The sequence below is a fragment of the Otolemur garnettii genome, unplaced genomic scaffold (genome assembly GCF_000181295.1).
Source record: "Otolemur garnettii isolate 467f Iridium unplaced genomic scaffold, OtoGar3 scaffold00086, whole genome shotgun sequence".
Classification (NCBI taxonomy): Eukaryota; Metazoa; Chordata; class Mammalia; order Primates; family Galagidae; genus Otolemur; species Otolemur garnettii.
Window position 1 is genome coordinate 71,643 of NW_003852481.1, and position 14,805 is coordinate 86,447.

General features: G+C 38.2%; 1 protein-coding gene across 1 annotated transcript in view; it reads left to right on the top strand.

Moving 5' to 3' along the window:
- CUL5 (cullin 5) overlaps positions 1-14,805 on the top strand; it is a 122,477-nt gene that overhangs the window by 56,903 nt on the left and 50,769 nt on the right. Inside the window, exons 5-7 of the mRNA XM_012808138.2 lie at positions 2,190-2,331; positions 4,754-4,899; positions 4,981-5,061. Coding sequence (XP_012663592.1) covers positions 2,190-2,331; positions 4,754-4,899; positions 4,981-5,061 — 369 coding nt within the window. The remainder of the gene's footprint in view (positions 1-2,189; positions 2,332-4,753; positions 4,900-4,980; positions 5,062-14,805) is intronic.

The window sequence follows — 14,805 nt, forward strand, 5'->3', positions numbered from 1 at the left end:
GTATGTGGCTGGTGCCTTAGCCGCTTGAGCTACAGGCGCTGAGCCAGTTTCTCACTATTAATAAAAGCTTTGTGCCCAGTAACCAGTCATGATTTAATGGGAAGAACTTAGCCTTGGGAGTGAAGGATCCTAGGTTTCCCTTTCAGCTCTTCAGTACTCTTCAAAATCTCTGTCCTCATTATCCATATATCTTCCTACTTGTGAGACGCAAGTGGAACCATAGATTTAAAAAGTAAAAAAATGCCGTTTGAACTTGAAACAACTTACTGTTTGCTGTAATGGTTACAGTAATAAACTCATGCATTAAAACATTGTGGCCTAGGCATTACCCCCTGCTAGCCTTAAAATTTGCCCTAATGTTGAAAGGGATGCTGTAAATTTGGATAACCAATGATTCTTTAGCAGTAGAATTAACTGCAATATGGAAAATTTGTGGCTAGGTGTGGTGGCTCATGCCTGTAATCCTAGTGCTCTGAGAGGCCGAGGCAGGTAGATTGCATGACCTCAGGAGTTTGAGACCAGCCTAAGCAAGAGCAAGACTACATATCTATTAAAAAATAGAAAAACTGGGCAGCTCTGGTGGCTCATGGAGTAGGGCGCCAGCCCCATATAACAGGGGTGGCGGATTCAAGCCCGGCCCCAGCCAAAATTGCAAAAAAAAATAGAAAAACTGACCAGGTATTGTGGCAGGCTGTACTTGAGAGGCTGAGGTGGGCGGATCACTGGAGCCCAGGAGTTTGAGGTTGCTGTGAGCTATGATACTATGGCACTCTGTCCAGGGTAACTGAGTGTGACTCTGTCTTTAAAAAAAAAAAGAAATTTGTACCAAACAGTAAAGGTGAAAAATACTTCTAGATGCTATTTAATTTGCATTCCCATACTCCTGTCCTCTTTTTGTTCTTCTGTTATTCCTTTAATTTTTACCATTCTTTATTGATTCTGGGAAGCAGTATCATTTAATGAGTAAGAGTATTGAACTTAGTACCAAAGTTGCTGGATTCATAGCCCATGGTTTGCTACTTACAAGCTGTGTGAATGTGGGAAAGCTAGCTTTGCTTTCTGGGTCCCAGATCTACCATATCTGAAGGGGAAATAGCCAGGCACAGTGGCTCATGCCTGTAATCTCAGCACTTGGGAGGCCAAGGTGGGAGGATTGCCTGAGCTCACAGGTTCCAGATCAGCCTGAGCGAGACCTCATCTTGAAAAAAATAGCTGGGCATTGTGGCAGGCACCTGCAGTCCCAGCTACTTGGGAAGCTAAAGCAAGAGAATCGCTTAAGCCCAGGAGTTTGAGGTAGCTGTGAGCTGTGATGCCAGGGCACTCTACCGAGGGTGACAAAGTAAGACTGTCTCCCAAAAAAAAAAAAAACAATTCTAAAAAAAATTAAAAATAAAGGGGAAATAATAATACTATCTATGTAAAGGTTGTGAAGATTATGTATGAAAAATACATAGAGCATTTCCAGGGACATAGTGTTATAAAACTATTAACTCTTATTATTATTGCTGCTGCTGTTAACTAATACATGTATGTCTCCTATATTTGACCAAATTACTTGGAGCACTAATGTATACTCATCAACATGTGTATGCCATTTCTATTACTTTAATGGAACCATCTATAAGCTAGGGTTGTATATTCCTTTTTAAAAATCTGGTTGTCTTTATATATATATATATATATATATATGTATGTATATATGTATGTATGTATTTTTTATGTGTCTGCAGAAGTAGATGCATGTGAGTATTCCATACACACTAAGACTTCTGAAATTCAGTCTTGGAACTAGAGGAGAAGCAACATTTTCCATTTTATAACCACTACCTGAAATTTGTACTATTATTTTGACTGCTTTATACCAAGGAAAACAAGTAAATAAAAGACAGCTGGGAAGGCGGCACCTATGGCTCAAAGGGGTAGGGTGCTGGCCCCATATGCCGGAGGTGGCCGGTTCAAACCCAGCCCTGGCCAAAAACTGCAAAAAAAAAAAAAACCAACTGGGATTCAAACCCAATTATGTCTCATTCTGAAAAACCATTTTTTTACTATTATGTGCTAAATACACTGCTTCCCTCGAATATTCACATGAACATAGCCTAAGAATTCGTTTTGCTTTTTTAGCATTTGTGCATGGTACTTGGTATATTAATAATTGAAAATCATATATTTTGTTCATGTTTTCCTAGCTTATGCTTGATACATGGAATGAGTCAATCTTTTCAAATATAAAGAACAGACTCCAAGATAGTGCAATGAAATTGGTACATGCTGAAAGACTGGGAGAAGCTTTTGATTCTCAGCTGGTCATTGGAGTAAGAGAATCCTATGGTATGTTCTGAACTTTTATGACTGTAATTTCTCATTCGTGGAAATTCTAGGATAATTATAGGATAGTACTATCAGAGTTATGATAGTTAGCATATGAAGTTTTGTGCTAGATGTTTTTCTTAAGGAACACATAAATGATATCTATTCTGCCTAAAGAAACCTGTAAAAATTTATGTTAATGTTAATATTTATTTTCTCCATATACTTCTTGGCTGAAAATCTTTGTAGTGCCTTAAGTCAGAGAAAAAAGTAACTAGCTCATAAAAAGGTTTTATATTTATGTTTTCAAGAGGTATGTTACTTCCATGTGTACTTCTCTCCTAACTTCTTAGCTTCTGACAATGATATTCACATTTATTTCCTCTGATTTAGAATATTGTTCTTCTCCCCTCTTCTTCATCTAACTTATCCTCATCCTCTATTTCTTCACGGTGGCCCTTCCTAATTCCCAGACTAGATTATGTCATCTTGCTGAGTACTTCATATTACCTTTGCTTCATTGACCTGATACTTTTGTTTAATTGTCTTGTTGACACTGTGTCTTTTCTGAACACACAATGCCTGTCACAAAATCACTCTCGGTAAGTATTTCTTGAATTAATGAAGCTCTAGAGTTACTTGAATGTCTTTTTCTCTATTACCCCCATATTTTTTAGTAAGTGTTTTCGGTTTTTATTAGCAGTGTCCTTTAAAAATTTTTTCTATTTCCTTGATCCTGAAATTTATTTATTTTTTTCTTTGAGACAGAGTCTCACTCTGTCGCCCTGAGTAGAGTGCTGTAGCATCATAGCTCACAGCAACCTCAAACTCTTTGGCTTGAGCAATCCTCTTGCCTCAGCCTACCAAAGGATCAGACACCCACTACAGCATCTGGCTAGTTTTTCTATTTTTAGTGGATACAGAGTCTTGCTCTTCCTCAAACTGGTCTCTGAACTCCTGAGCTCTAGTATCTACCCATCTAATCCAGAGTGCTAGGATTACAGGCAAGAGCCACCATGCCTGGCCAAAATTTATTCATTGTTATTTGTTTTGTTTTGTTTTTGAGACAGAGTCTCAAGGGGTTGCACTGGGTAGAGTGCCATGGCATCATACCTCATAGCAACCTCAAACTCCTGGGCTTAAGCAATTCTCTTGCCTCAGCCCCCCAAGTAGTTGGGACTATAGGCGCCTGCCACGACTCCTGGCTATTTTTTATTGCAGTTGTCATTGTTTTTTTTTTAGCTGGAGCAGGCTGGGTTCAAACCTGCCACCTTTGGTGTACGTGGCTGGTGCCATAACCACTGGGCTACAGGTGCCGAGCCTTTGTTTTGTTTTTTTTGAGATAGAGTCTCAAGCTGTTGCACTGGATGGAGTGCTGTGACATCATAGCTCATAGCAACTTCAAACTCTTGGACTTAAGCGATTCTCTTGCCTCTGCCTCCCAAGTAGCTGGGATTACAGCGCCTGCCACAATGCCCAGCTATTTTTTGGTTGCAGTTGTCGTTGTTTAGCAGACCCAGACCAGGTTCGAACCCTCCACCCTCTGTGTATGTGGCCGGCGCCCTGCCAACTGAGCTTTTTTTATTCATTGTTATTTGGACTGCAACCAGTTTAGACCTCTTTAGACTGTACATGTAGACCAGAGGTGTCCACCCTTTTTTGTTTCCTCTGCTGCACGTTAGAAGAATAAGAGTTGTCTTGGACCACACATTAAATGTACAAACACTCAGGAAAGCTGGTTAGCAAAAAAAAAACAAAGGTCCATGCATACTCTTCCTGATATCTGACCTCATAGGTAAGAAAAAGTCATTGTAAAATCAACATGTAGCCTGCTGGCCACAGGTTGAACACTCCTGATTTGAAGTAGGCTTCTTATTGCTATCATTTAGTCTATAAACTGTTTGTAAGATTAATTTTTAAGTACTATTAATGTTTTTCCTGGTTGCCTCTTAAGTGGTGCATCATGCTAAATTCAGGTTACTTAATTTGTGATTTGAGGCTCTCCATGACCATTCCTAATGTACCTTTCTACATTAACTTTCTACATTAACCTTGTAAGGTACTTAGACAACATATTTACTATAACTTGTGCTTTTCTGCTTCTGAATATTTTATTTACCTTACTAATTACTATCTATGCAAATCCTAGTTTATTCCTTGTGATTCAATTTAAATTCATATCTTCTATGAATTTTTGGTTGATCATCCAGTTAGAATTCTGTCTCTTTCCTATTCACAAATAATAATCTATATTATCTGTACTACTTGTTAGCTTACTGCTTTGTGCTGCTATTTTTTTTAAGTTCCTTATGAAGAAGGATTTTGTCTTATATGGCTATACGTTTTCTTGAGTGTTGTTATCCTCAATATTTATTTCATTTATTATACTCAAAATACTGGTTTAGATCATAATTAGAGTAAAATTTTATTTTCTGTTTTTCAGTTAACCTTTGTTCTAATCCTGAGGATAAGCTTCAAATTTATAGGGACAATTTTGAGAAGGCATACTTGGATTCAACAGAGAGATTTTATAGAACACAGGCACCCTCGTATTTACAACAAAATGGTGTACAGAATTATATGAAATATGTAAGTCAAACTTAGTATATGTGATAATTTGAGGTATTCCCTTGCTTTTCTTAAAATGATTGCTATTTTGCTTCTGGGCAGGCAGATGCTAAATTAAAAGAAGAAGAAAAACGAGCACTACGTTATTTAGAAACAAGACGAGAATGTAACTCTGTTGAAGCAGTAAGTAATTTCTTAATTGTACATTTTATAAGATTTTAAGAAGCACAGGAGTGGCAAATACACGACACAAATAACATTATCTTGTGTCGTATCTCTGACCCAGCATTACTAATTGACTATAGTACCCTGTCCCAGTGAACCAAAGCCCAGCTTCAAGAGTCACCTTAGTCAGAACACAATGTTCTTCAGAGACATTGTGCAAGATAAATCTGTTTGCCATCCCTAGTCTAGACTTTAATGTACTTAATTTTTAATCAGTAGTCTCCTTTATTATCTTTTATGTGTGTCTAAAATTAACCATTTTAGTAATTTTCGTGTTGCAAGTAAAATGTGCTCCTTGTAGATAGAGTTGATTCTTATTTATCACAGCAATTATATTTGATAACGTGGCTATGAATACTGAATTAGTAAATACTGAACTATTACTCCTATGGGACATTTCTTCTTGTCCTAAGAAGCTGTTTCAAACTTCATCTTTTCATGAGATAAAATATTAGTTATTCGATGAGAGAACATCAGCTTTTTATAGTGTTGTTTTATTTATTTTATGTTTATTATTTAAGATCCTCATTTAAACAAAAACTAATCAAAAGTAGTAGACATATTAGGTATTTTATTTTATATAGAGAACTACCCTTGTGTGCTTTAGTAAGGAAAGTAAGAATCAAGTTTGGAAAGAGTCTTGGAATCGTTTCTTCCAGTTTCTTTCAGTCTTTGGAGCCTACGAACTAAATTTAGATTTATATTCAAAAAAGTTAGCATTCTATCTTACCTGTAACCTAACATTTTTCACCTATAGTTGGAATTTTTAAAAAAATTTTACTTCTTATTTTTCTTTGGCTTCTTCTATCTTGAATAATAGTCATGTTTATTTTATTTCTTATTCAGAAATCATGCTGAGTTGGATCTTTTTTCCTTTGTGGTTTGGGTTTCTTTTTTGTTTTTTTTCTGTTTCATGATTTGTAGTACATGTCCTCTTTTAATGGTTAAGTTCTTTATAAAAATTTAAAACCAAACTTGATCTTTACTCCAAAGGCAATACAAGTTTGCCATGTCGTGTCTTTGACCATGGCAAACTTGTATAAAAAATATTCTATTATCACTCAGAAAGATTAATTTTGTGATGATAAAGATCAATCAGAATAGGAAAGAGGGTGAATAAGAAGTAGAACATGGCTCGGCGCCTATAGCTCAACCGGCTAAGGCGCCAGCCACGTACACCTAAGGTGGCGGGTTCGAATCCCCAGCCCGGACCCGCCAAACAACAATGACGGCTGCAACCAAAAAATAGCCGGGCGTTGTGGCGGGCGCCTGTAGTCCCAGCTACTTGGGAGGCAGAGGCAGGAGACTCGCTTGAGCCCAGGAGTTGGAGGTTGCTGTGAGCTGTAATGCTACAGCACTCTACTCAGGGGGATAGCTTGAGGCTCTGTCTCAAAAAAAAAAAAGAAGTAGAACATGTTTGTGATAATTCAAACAAGGTATTAAGAGAACCAAATACAGCTATAGGAGTAGGAATAGAAAAGACAAGGGTAGAGGAAAAAAAATTTCTTAGTGGTAGATCATATGAATGGGGCGAGATATTGCAGAGAATCCAGCCAATGATTTTTGAGAGTTTTCAGCTTGGGAAAACTGTACTGTTACAGAAAGAATAGGTACAAAATGTCTTTTTTTTCTTTCTTTTTTTTTTTTTTTTTTGAGACAGAGCCTCAAGCTGTCACCCTGGTTAGAGTGCGTGGCATCACAGCTCACAGTAACCTCCAACTCCTGGGCTCAAGCGATTCTCCTGTCTCTGCTTCCCAGGTAGCTGGGACTATAGGTGTTGCCCATGCCTGGCTATTTTTTGGTTGCAGCCATCATTGTTTGGCGGGCCCGGGCTGGATTTGAACCCACCAGCTCAGGTGTATGTGGCTGGTGCCTTAGCTGCTTGAGCCACAGGCGCCAAGCCCAAAAATATGTCTTAATGAGGGAAAAAGAAGAGTTTAGTTTGGGGTATTTGAATATTTTTAGTACAATGATATACTTATAGCACCTAGGTGGGGATGGCTATGGTTTTGTAAGGTGAAATTGTTTTCTTCCTTTGTTCCAATTTATATAGCTTAGTTGTATCATATGTACGTTATGAATATTCAACTATAAAGGACCTACTAAAAAAGACAAAAAGAATAAGAAAATGAGAAAGGCAGACAGAAACAAATACAAAGTTTGTATGGAACTTTAAAAAACACACAGGCTGGACACAGTGGCTCATGCCTGTAATCCTAGCACTATGGGAGGCCAAGGCAGGTGGGTTGCTTGAGCTCAGGAGTTCAAGACCAGCCTGAGCAAGAGTGAGACCCAGCCTCTACTGAAAGTAGAAAAATTAGCCAGGCATTGTGTCAGTTGCTAATGCAGTTAGTTACCTAATGCAGTTGCTATATTGTTTGTACAGCAAATTTTGGTGCAGAGGACACATCAAGCACCAAAACTATAGGATTAATTATAACATTGGGCGTTTAAGGCTTAATGCAGATGCTTACATTATTACATACCTCACTGAGCTAAGGGGGCCTTATATTCTATACCTATTACTTATTAAATATTCATTCACAATTTTTGTTTCCACAGAGAAATGATTTGTTAAAATGAAGTATGGTGTGATGGAAGGAGCAATAAACTAAGAGATTACTAAGTCCTGGATTTTAATTTAATATGAACAAGATATGATGAGCATTATATGAATAGTTAGGGAAAAAAATCACATATCTATTTTTCACATATGATACAAAAACTATCAGAACACTTGTAAAATTCTCTCTTAGAAGAATTATTAGTCATCACAGCATGCTATGATGTATCTTAATGCTTTATTGATATTAATCTCAGTCTGAACTTACCTATTAGGTATTCTCATTAATGGAGAATTATAAGGTAAGGAGAACATATTTACTATTAAAATCACTTCATATAAAGCTACATAATAATGCAGGCCAGGTATGGTGGCTCACACCTGTCATTCTAGCACTCTGGGAGGCTGAAGCAGATAGATTGCTTGAGCTTAGGAGTTTGACACCAGCCTAAGCAAGAGCAAGAACCCATCTGTAAAAATAGCTGGACATTGTGGCAGGTGCCTGTAGTCCCAGCTGCCTAGGAGGCTGAGGCAAGAAACATCACTTGAGCCCAAGAGTTTGAGGTTGGCTGTGAGCTATGATGCCAAGGCACTTTAGCAAGGGTGACTGTGTCTCAAAAACAAAACAAAACAAAAACAAAACTGCATAATCACATCAGAATTTAAAACTAAAGTATGTAAATTTTTGGCTGTTAGCTAATTCTCTGAAAATTAGCAAATTATAGTTTATTAGTTATATTTTTTGAATTTAGTTTATATAAATCAGTTTTCTAAACTTGATTAATTTTTAATATACTAAATGAAAGCAAGTTTCTGTACCTATCTTTAATATAAAGAGCAAGTTGTAATTATATGGTACCCAGTTATGAGGCCAAGCCTAATAACCAGGTGTACATTTCAAGTAATAGTCATATAGTATTTAGTCAATTTCTAAATTCTTTTATTGTTTTGTAAGTTTTATTTCATTCTCTTGAGTATTCCAAACATCTGATTACATCATCTGAAAATAGTAATGCTTTCTTTATCCTTTCAAATAATCATACCTCCTATTTCTTTTATTTAACTAATTCATTAGTGCTTAGCTTTAAAAAAGTGTAAAATAATATTGAGGATCCTGGGTGGCTCCTATGGCTTAGTGAGTGGGGCACTGGCCCCATATGCCGAAGATGGTGGGTTCAAGCCCAGCCCCGGGCAAACTACAGCAAAAAATAGCCGGGCGTTGTGGCAAGTGCCTGTGGTCCCAGCTACTCAGGAGGCTGAGACAAAAGCATAGCCTAAGCCCAGGAGCTACAAGTGCTGTGAGCTGTGACGCCATAGCCCTCTACCGAGGGCAACAGAGTAAGACTGTCTCTAAAAAAATCTATATGTGTGTGTGTATATATATAGAGAGAGGATTCTTGTTTTCTTCCTTTCTTTAATGAAAATGTTTCTAAATTTTTACCATTAAAGATAATGTTGGTTTTGGCATAATGTATAGTCCCCATTTTACTATCTTAAGAAAATACTCAATTAGTATTTTATCAAAACTGATATTAGAAATCTATATGCTTTAGTCTTTCTTTTTTGTTGTTTGTTTTTGAGACAGAATCTCACTTTGTCACCCTCGGTAGAGTACTGTGGCATTACAGTTCACAGCAACCTCAATCTCCTGGGCTCAAGCAATTCTCTTGCCTCAGCCTCCCAAGTAGCTGGGACTACAGGTGCCTGCCACAATGCCTGGCTACTTTTAGAGATAGAGTAGTCTCACTCTGGCTCAAGCTAGCCTCAAACCTGTTAGCTTAGGTGATCCACACACCTGGGCCTCCCAAGTACTGGGATTACAGATGTGAGCCACCGCACCCAGCCTATATGCTTTAGTCTTAAGGCCAGTTTCTTAATTTTATAGAGAAACACTAGAGGCATTTCCACTAACATCATGAATAAGGCAAGGATGCCCACTGTTTCTACTACTAATTAACGTTATGGTAGAGTGATACCAGCCAGTACAGTTAGACAATAGAAGTCAATTAGAGGCATAAGAATCAGTAAGCAAGCTAGGCACAGTATTACGCACCTGTAGTTCCAACTATTCGAGAGGCCGAGATGAAAAGATGGCATGAGGCTGGGTGCAGTGGCTCATGCCTGTAAACCTAGTACTCTGGGAGGCCAAGGCAGGTGGATGGCCTGACAGGTTCAAGACCAGCCTGAGCAAGTGCAAGAGCCTGTCTCTAAAAAAATAGCTGGGCATCGTGGCAGGTGCCGTTAGTCCCAGCTACTTGGGAAGCTAAGACAAGAAAATCACTTGAGCCCAAGAGTTTGAGGTTGCTATGAGCTGGTGATGCCACAGCACTCTACTGAAGGTGACAAACAGTATGATTTGACACATGAGTAATTAGTACTGTTTAATGTTGGTAAGACTTGTATAATGGAATGGAAAGACCCAAATACAATCAATGACTATAATTAAATATAGTAGAACCTCCATGGTTAACTACCTCCTTCCGTTGACCTAATTTTCTTAGTCCTATCATGTACCATATCTACTTAGGCTTAGTTCCTTATGTTGACCAGTTTTTTTACAGTCTCTTGCGTGGTCAGCTTACAGAGGTTCTACTGTATATGATAACGGTTGGATCTCAAACAACTGTGGGTAAAAACAGACTTTTACACTATACAAGGAATGAGCACCAAGTGGATCAGGAATCTAAATGTTAAACGAAATCATGCCAGTACTAAAAGAATTCTTTGGCCAGGAGTGGTACCTCATGCCTTTAATTCTAATACTCTGGGAGGCCAAGGCAGGAGGATCTCTTAAGCTCAGAAGTTTGAGACTAGTCTGAGCAAAGTGACACCTTGTCTCTACTAAAAATAGAAAAATTAGCTGGGCATTGTGGTAGGTTCCTGTAGTCTCAGCTACTCGGGAGGCTGAGGTAGGAGTATCACTTGAGCCCAGGAGATTGAGCTTGCAATGAGTGAGCCTACCACCAGAGCACAGTAGGCCAGGCAACAGAGGGAGACTGTCTCAAAGAAAAAAGGGAATTCTTTAACCTTGATTTGAGAAAAACCTTTTTAATATGACTCAAAATGCAGAGTCAATAAAAGGAAAGATCAGGGCCAGGGATGGTGGCTGACACCTATAATCCCAGCACTTTGGAAGGCCATGGTGGGTGGATGTCCTGAGCTCACAAGTTCAAGACCAGCCTGAGCCAGAGTGAGACCTCGTCTTAAAAAAATAGTTGGGTGTTGTGGCAGACACCTGCAGTCCCAGCTACTTGGGAGGCTGAGGCAAGAGAATTGCTTAAGCCCAAGAGTTGAAGGTTGCTATGAGCTGTGACGCCATGACAGTCTACCAAGGGCAACAGAGTAAGACTTTGTCTCAAAAAGGAAAAGTATATGCAACATGTATCAGAGACAGAGGACTAATATCCCTGATATATAAAGAGCTTTTAAAAATCAAGAACAAAGGATAAAAGCGTGACAGAAATAATGGGGTTAAAAATGCAGACAGTTCACACAAAAATATACCTAGTAATGGTTTTTGAAAATATGAAAAAATGTTAAAATTCATTCTAAGAGAATTCTACCTTATACATGCATAACTCTAAAGGGAAAATAGATAATCACTATTAGGCAAATATACAGTAATAATTGTTGAAGATAATCCTCCACTAATGGATACTAAAATTAATGGCCAAAAGTTTGAAATGTAGTAGAATATTCATAGTTTCAAAGTCTTCCCTTACTTATCTTTGTGAGATACTAAAGAGGAAATAGTAATGTACATACAGAAATCCACACCATCCTAAATAAGTAATCAGGATCAACATAAACATATAGGACATAGTGACACATGTATCCCTCATTTTGATGAATTGAAAATAATACAATATCATTTCTGTGGTATTCTTGCCAAGAATGCATAATCTTTCTCTAATCATGAGAAAATATTAGATAATCCCAGATTAAAGGAGTATCTACAAAATAACTGACAAGTATTTGTTAAAAGGGTGGCGCCTATGGCTCAAAAGGGTAGGGCGCCAGTCCCATATGCCAGAGGTGGCGGGTTCAAACCCAGTCCCAGTCAAAAATGGCAAGAAAATAAATAAATAAAATAAAACAAAATTAAAAAAAAATATCAAGATCATAATAGACTGAAAAAAGGTTGAAGGAACTGTCACAGGTTAGAAGAGACTAGAAGTAATGACTAAGTGCAGTGTGGGCTCATGGGTAGGATCCTGGAATAGAAGGACATTAGTGGAAAAATGAGTGAATTTTGAGGAAAGTCCATAGTTAATTAATTGAATTGTACCATTATTATTTTCTTGGTTTTGATAGTTGTACTATAATTACATAAGATGTTAATATTGGGAGAAATGGGGTATTGCTTTTGCAACTTTTCTCTAATCATTAATCAAAATTAAGAAGTTGAAAAATAATGCAGTAGAACCTCTATAAGTTGACCACCCAAGGGACAGTAACAAACTGTCAATATACAGAGGTTGGTCAGCATAAGGAACTAGGCCTGCTATGTTGAGACGTACCTGTGGTACATGTCCGGGTACAAAAATTAGGTCAACTTGAGGAAGTAGTCAGTGTAGGAAGATGGTCAACAGTGGGGGTTCTACTTTATTATGAAGAACGCGTTTTTTTTTTTTAATTTGGGAGACATCAATGGAAATGATCATATGGTGTTTTTCTCCATTAAACTAATTCATTAAATCACAAGAACAGAGTCTCTAACATTAAACCATTCTTTCACTTTAGGAATGAACGTAGAGTCCTGTTTTTAACAGATAAAAATTTATATCCCAAAGGGATTTTGACATACCTTTTTATTTTCTTATTTTTTTATTTTGAGACAGAGTCTCACTTTGTGCCCATGGTAGAGTACTGTGGTGTCATAGCTCACAGCAACCTCAGACTCTGGGCTCCAGCAATTCTCTTGCCTCAGCCTCCCAAGTAGCTGAGACTACAAGCCCCTACCACAGCGCCCGGTTATTTTTAGAGACAGGGGTCTTGCTCTTGCTCAGACTGGTCTCAAACCCATGAGCTTAGGCAGTTCACACACCTTGGCCTCGCAGAGTTGCTAGAATTATACGCATGAACCACCACACCCAGCCCTGACATATCTTTTATTGCTAAGAAAAGTTACTCCCAAGATTTTTCTCTCACACTTTTTTTTATATAAAATGTTTAGATGTTTAGTTTATTATGTAATCAATATAATATCTTTAGGATCATTGGTAGATTTATTCAACTTTTATTTGAATATGCTTTTAGTTAGTATAGCAGAAATAAATTCATGGAAAGCTAGTAACATGCCAATAAGCAAAAGGTGGGTAAATAAACCATTTTTCTCTCTTTTTTTTTTTTTTTGAGACAAAGCCTCAAGCTGTCCCCCTGGGTAGAGTGCTGTGGCATCACAGCTCACAGCAACCTCCAACTCCTGGGCTCAAGCGAGTCTCCTGCCTCTGCCTCCCAAGTAGCTGGGACCACAGGCGCCCGCCACAACGCCCGGCTATGTTTTTGGTTGCAGCCGTCATTGTCGTTTGGCGGGCCCGGGCTGGGGATTCGAACCCGCCAGCTCAGGTGTGTGTGGCTAACACCTTAGCCGCTTGAGCCACAGGCGCCAAGCCACCATTTTTCTCTTTATAAAGCCTAGAATATGTATTGGAAAGTTCTGGAAATAAGTCTGAAAATGCAGGAAGTAGATTTCTGTCTCATTGTGAATGACATTTGAATTCTAGGTCAGTACTTTTGAATTGGAATCTCTAAGCCAGAGCTTTTCAGTGAGTATAGTTATCTATCTCCAGGGATCATTATAGGAATTTGCAGAAACATTTTTTTGTTTATTATGATGATTAGACATTCAGGCATTTTATTTTTCAATGTGTTACATCCCTAGAAAGAGAATCCCAAGATTATCCCTCCGGTGTATTTGCTTCTTGCTTCTTCATGGTCCAAGATGCCAGCTGAAGTTGTTAGTGCAATGAAAGCAAACTGGCAGGATGGAGCAAATTATTCTGCCATTTTTCTAGATCTTTGAGTTGCGCATCAAACCTGGGGCTGATCACTCCACACTTGTTTAACCTGCCTGTGAGGTTCACAACACTTTTTCACAACCCTGTGATCATTGGTGATTTCAAACTTGCCAATGTAACCATGCTTCATCATCACAATTAGAAACTGGACAGTGACTTCAGAGCACAGCCTTATGAGAACCTGGCATTTGCTTTTCTTTTCGGCATTGTTGATGCTTTTAAGAGCATCAGGCAGGACATTCATGCTCACCATTATGGCGGCACGGAAAGATGGTGGAAAGACCAGGCATGAGATGTCTTGTAGTGCACAGACTATCCCATGTAAATAAGAATTATCTCAAATCCAAGATCATTTTAGCCTGGCCCACTGGCCACACGTAAAGTGAAATATTATTTATAGTTGTTTAAAACTAGAACTTAATTTTATTTTACTTATAAACCAAAAAAAATTGGATGATACTAATATATGAAACATTTTCCAGGAATAGTGTTATTGTATCAGTTGAGGAAAGACAATGCCTTGTTTGGGATCTTAAAATTTTTTTCATTATTAGAAACTTAGGTCACCCAGGGTGATACTGTAATCATATTGGGTCACAGTGAACTCACCCTGGGCTGCATTTGTAGTTTGCACGTTCCTGCTGATGTTACATATAGGGGTGTGTATCTGACTGTATTATCTCTTCTCGTTTAGTGTAGCCAGTCTTTTACAGGTTGAAATATATATTGACTTACTATAAAGTACTTTTCCTTTTATTTCTCCTGTCTGTTATAATTAAAGGATTATATGGATGTTTCTGAAATGATACGTAAGTAACTTAATTGAGGATTTGCTATAAAAGTGAGTATTAGGTCTGATGGGGTTGAGAACCAGTGATCTGGTCATGACGGGTCTTTTGAAAAGGTTTACGACTAGGGCATCAAAGGTGCATTTTTATTTTTATTTTTATTTATTTATTTATTTTTTTGAGACAGAGCCTCAAGCTGTCCCCCTGGGTAGAGTGCTTTGGCATTGCAGCTCACAGGAACCTCCATCTCCTGGGCTCAAACAAGTCTCCTGCCTCAGCCTCCCAAGTAGCTGGGACCACAGGCGCCCGCCACAATGCCTGGTTATTTTTT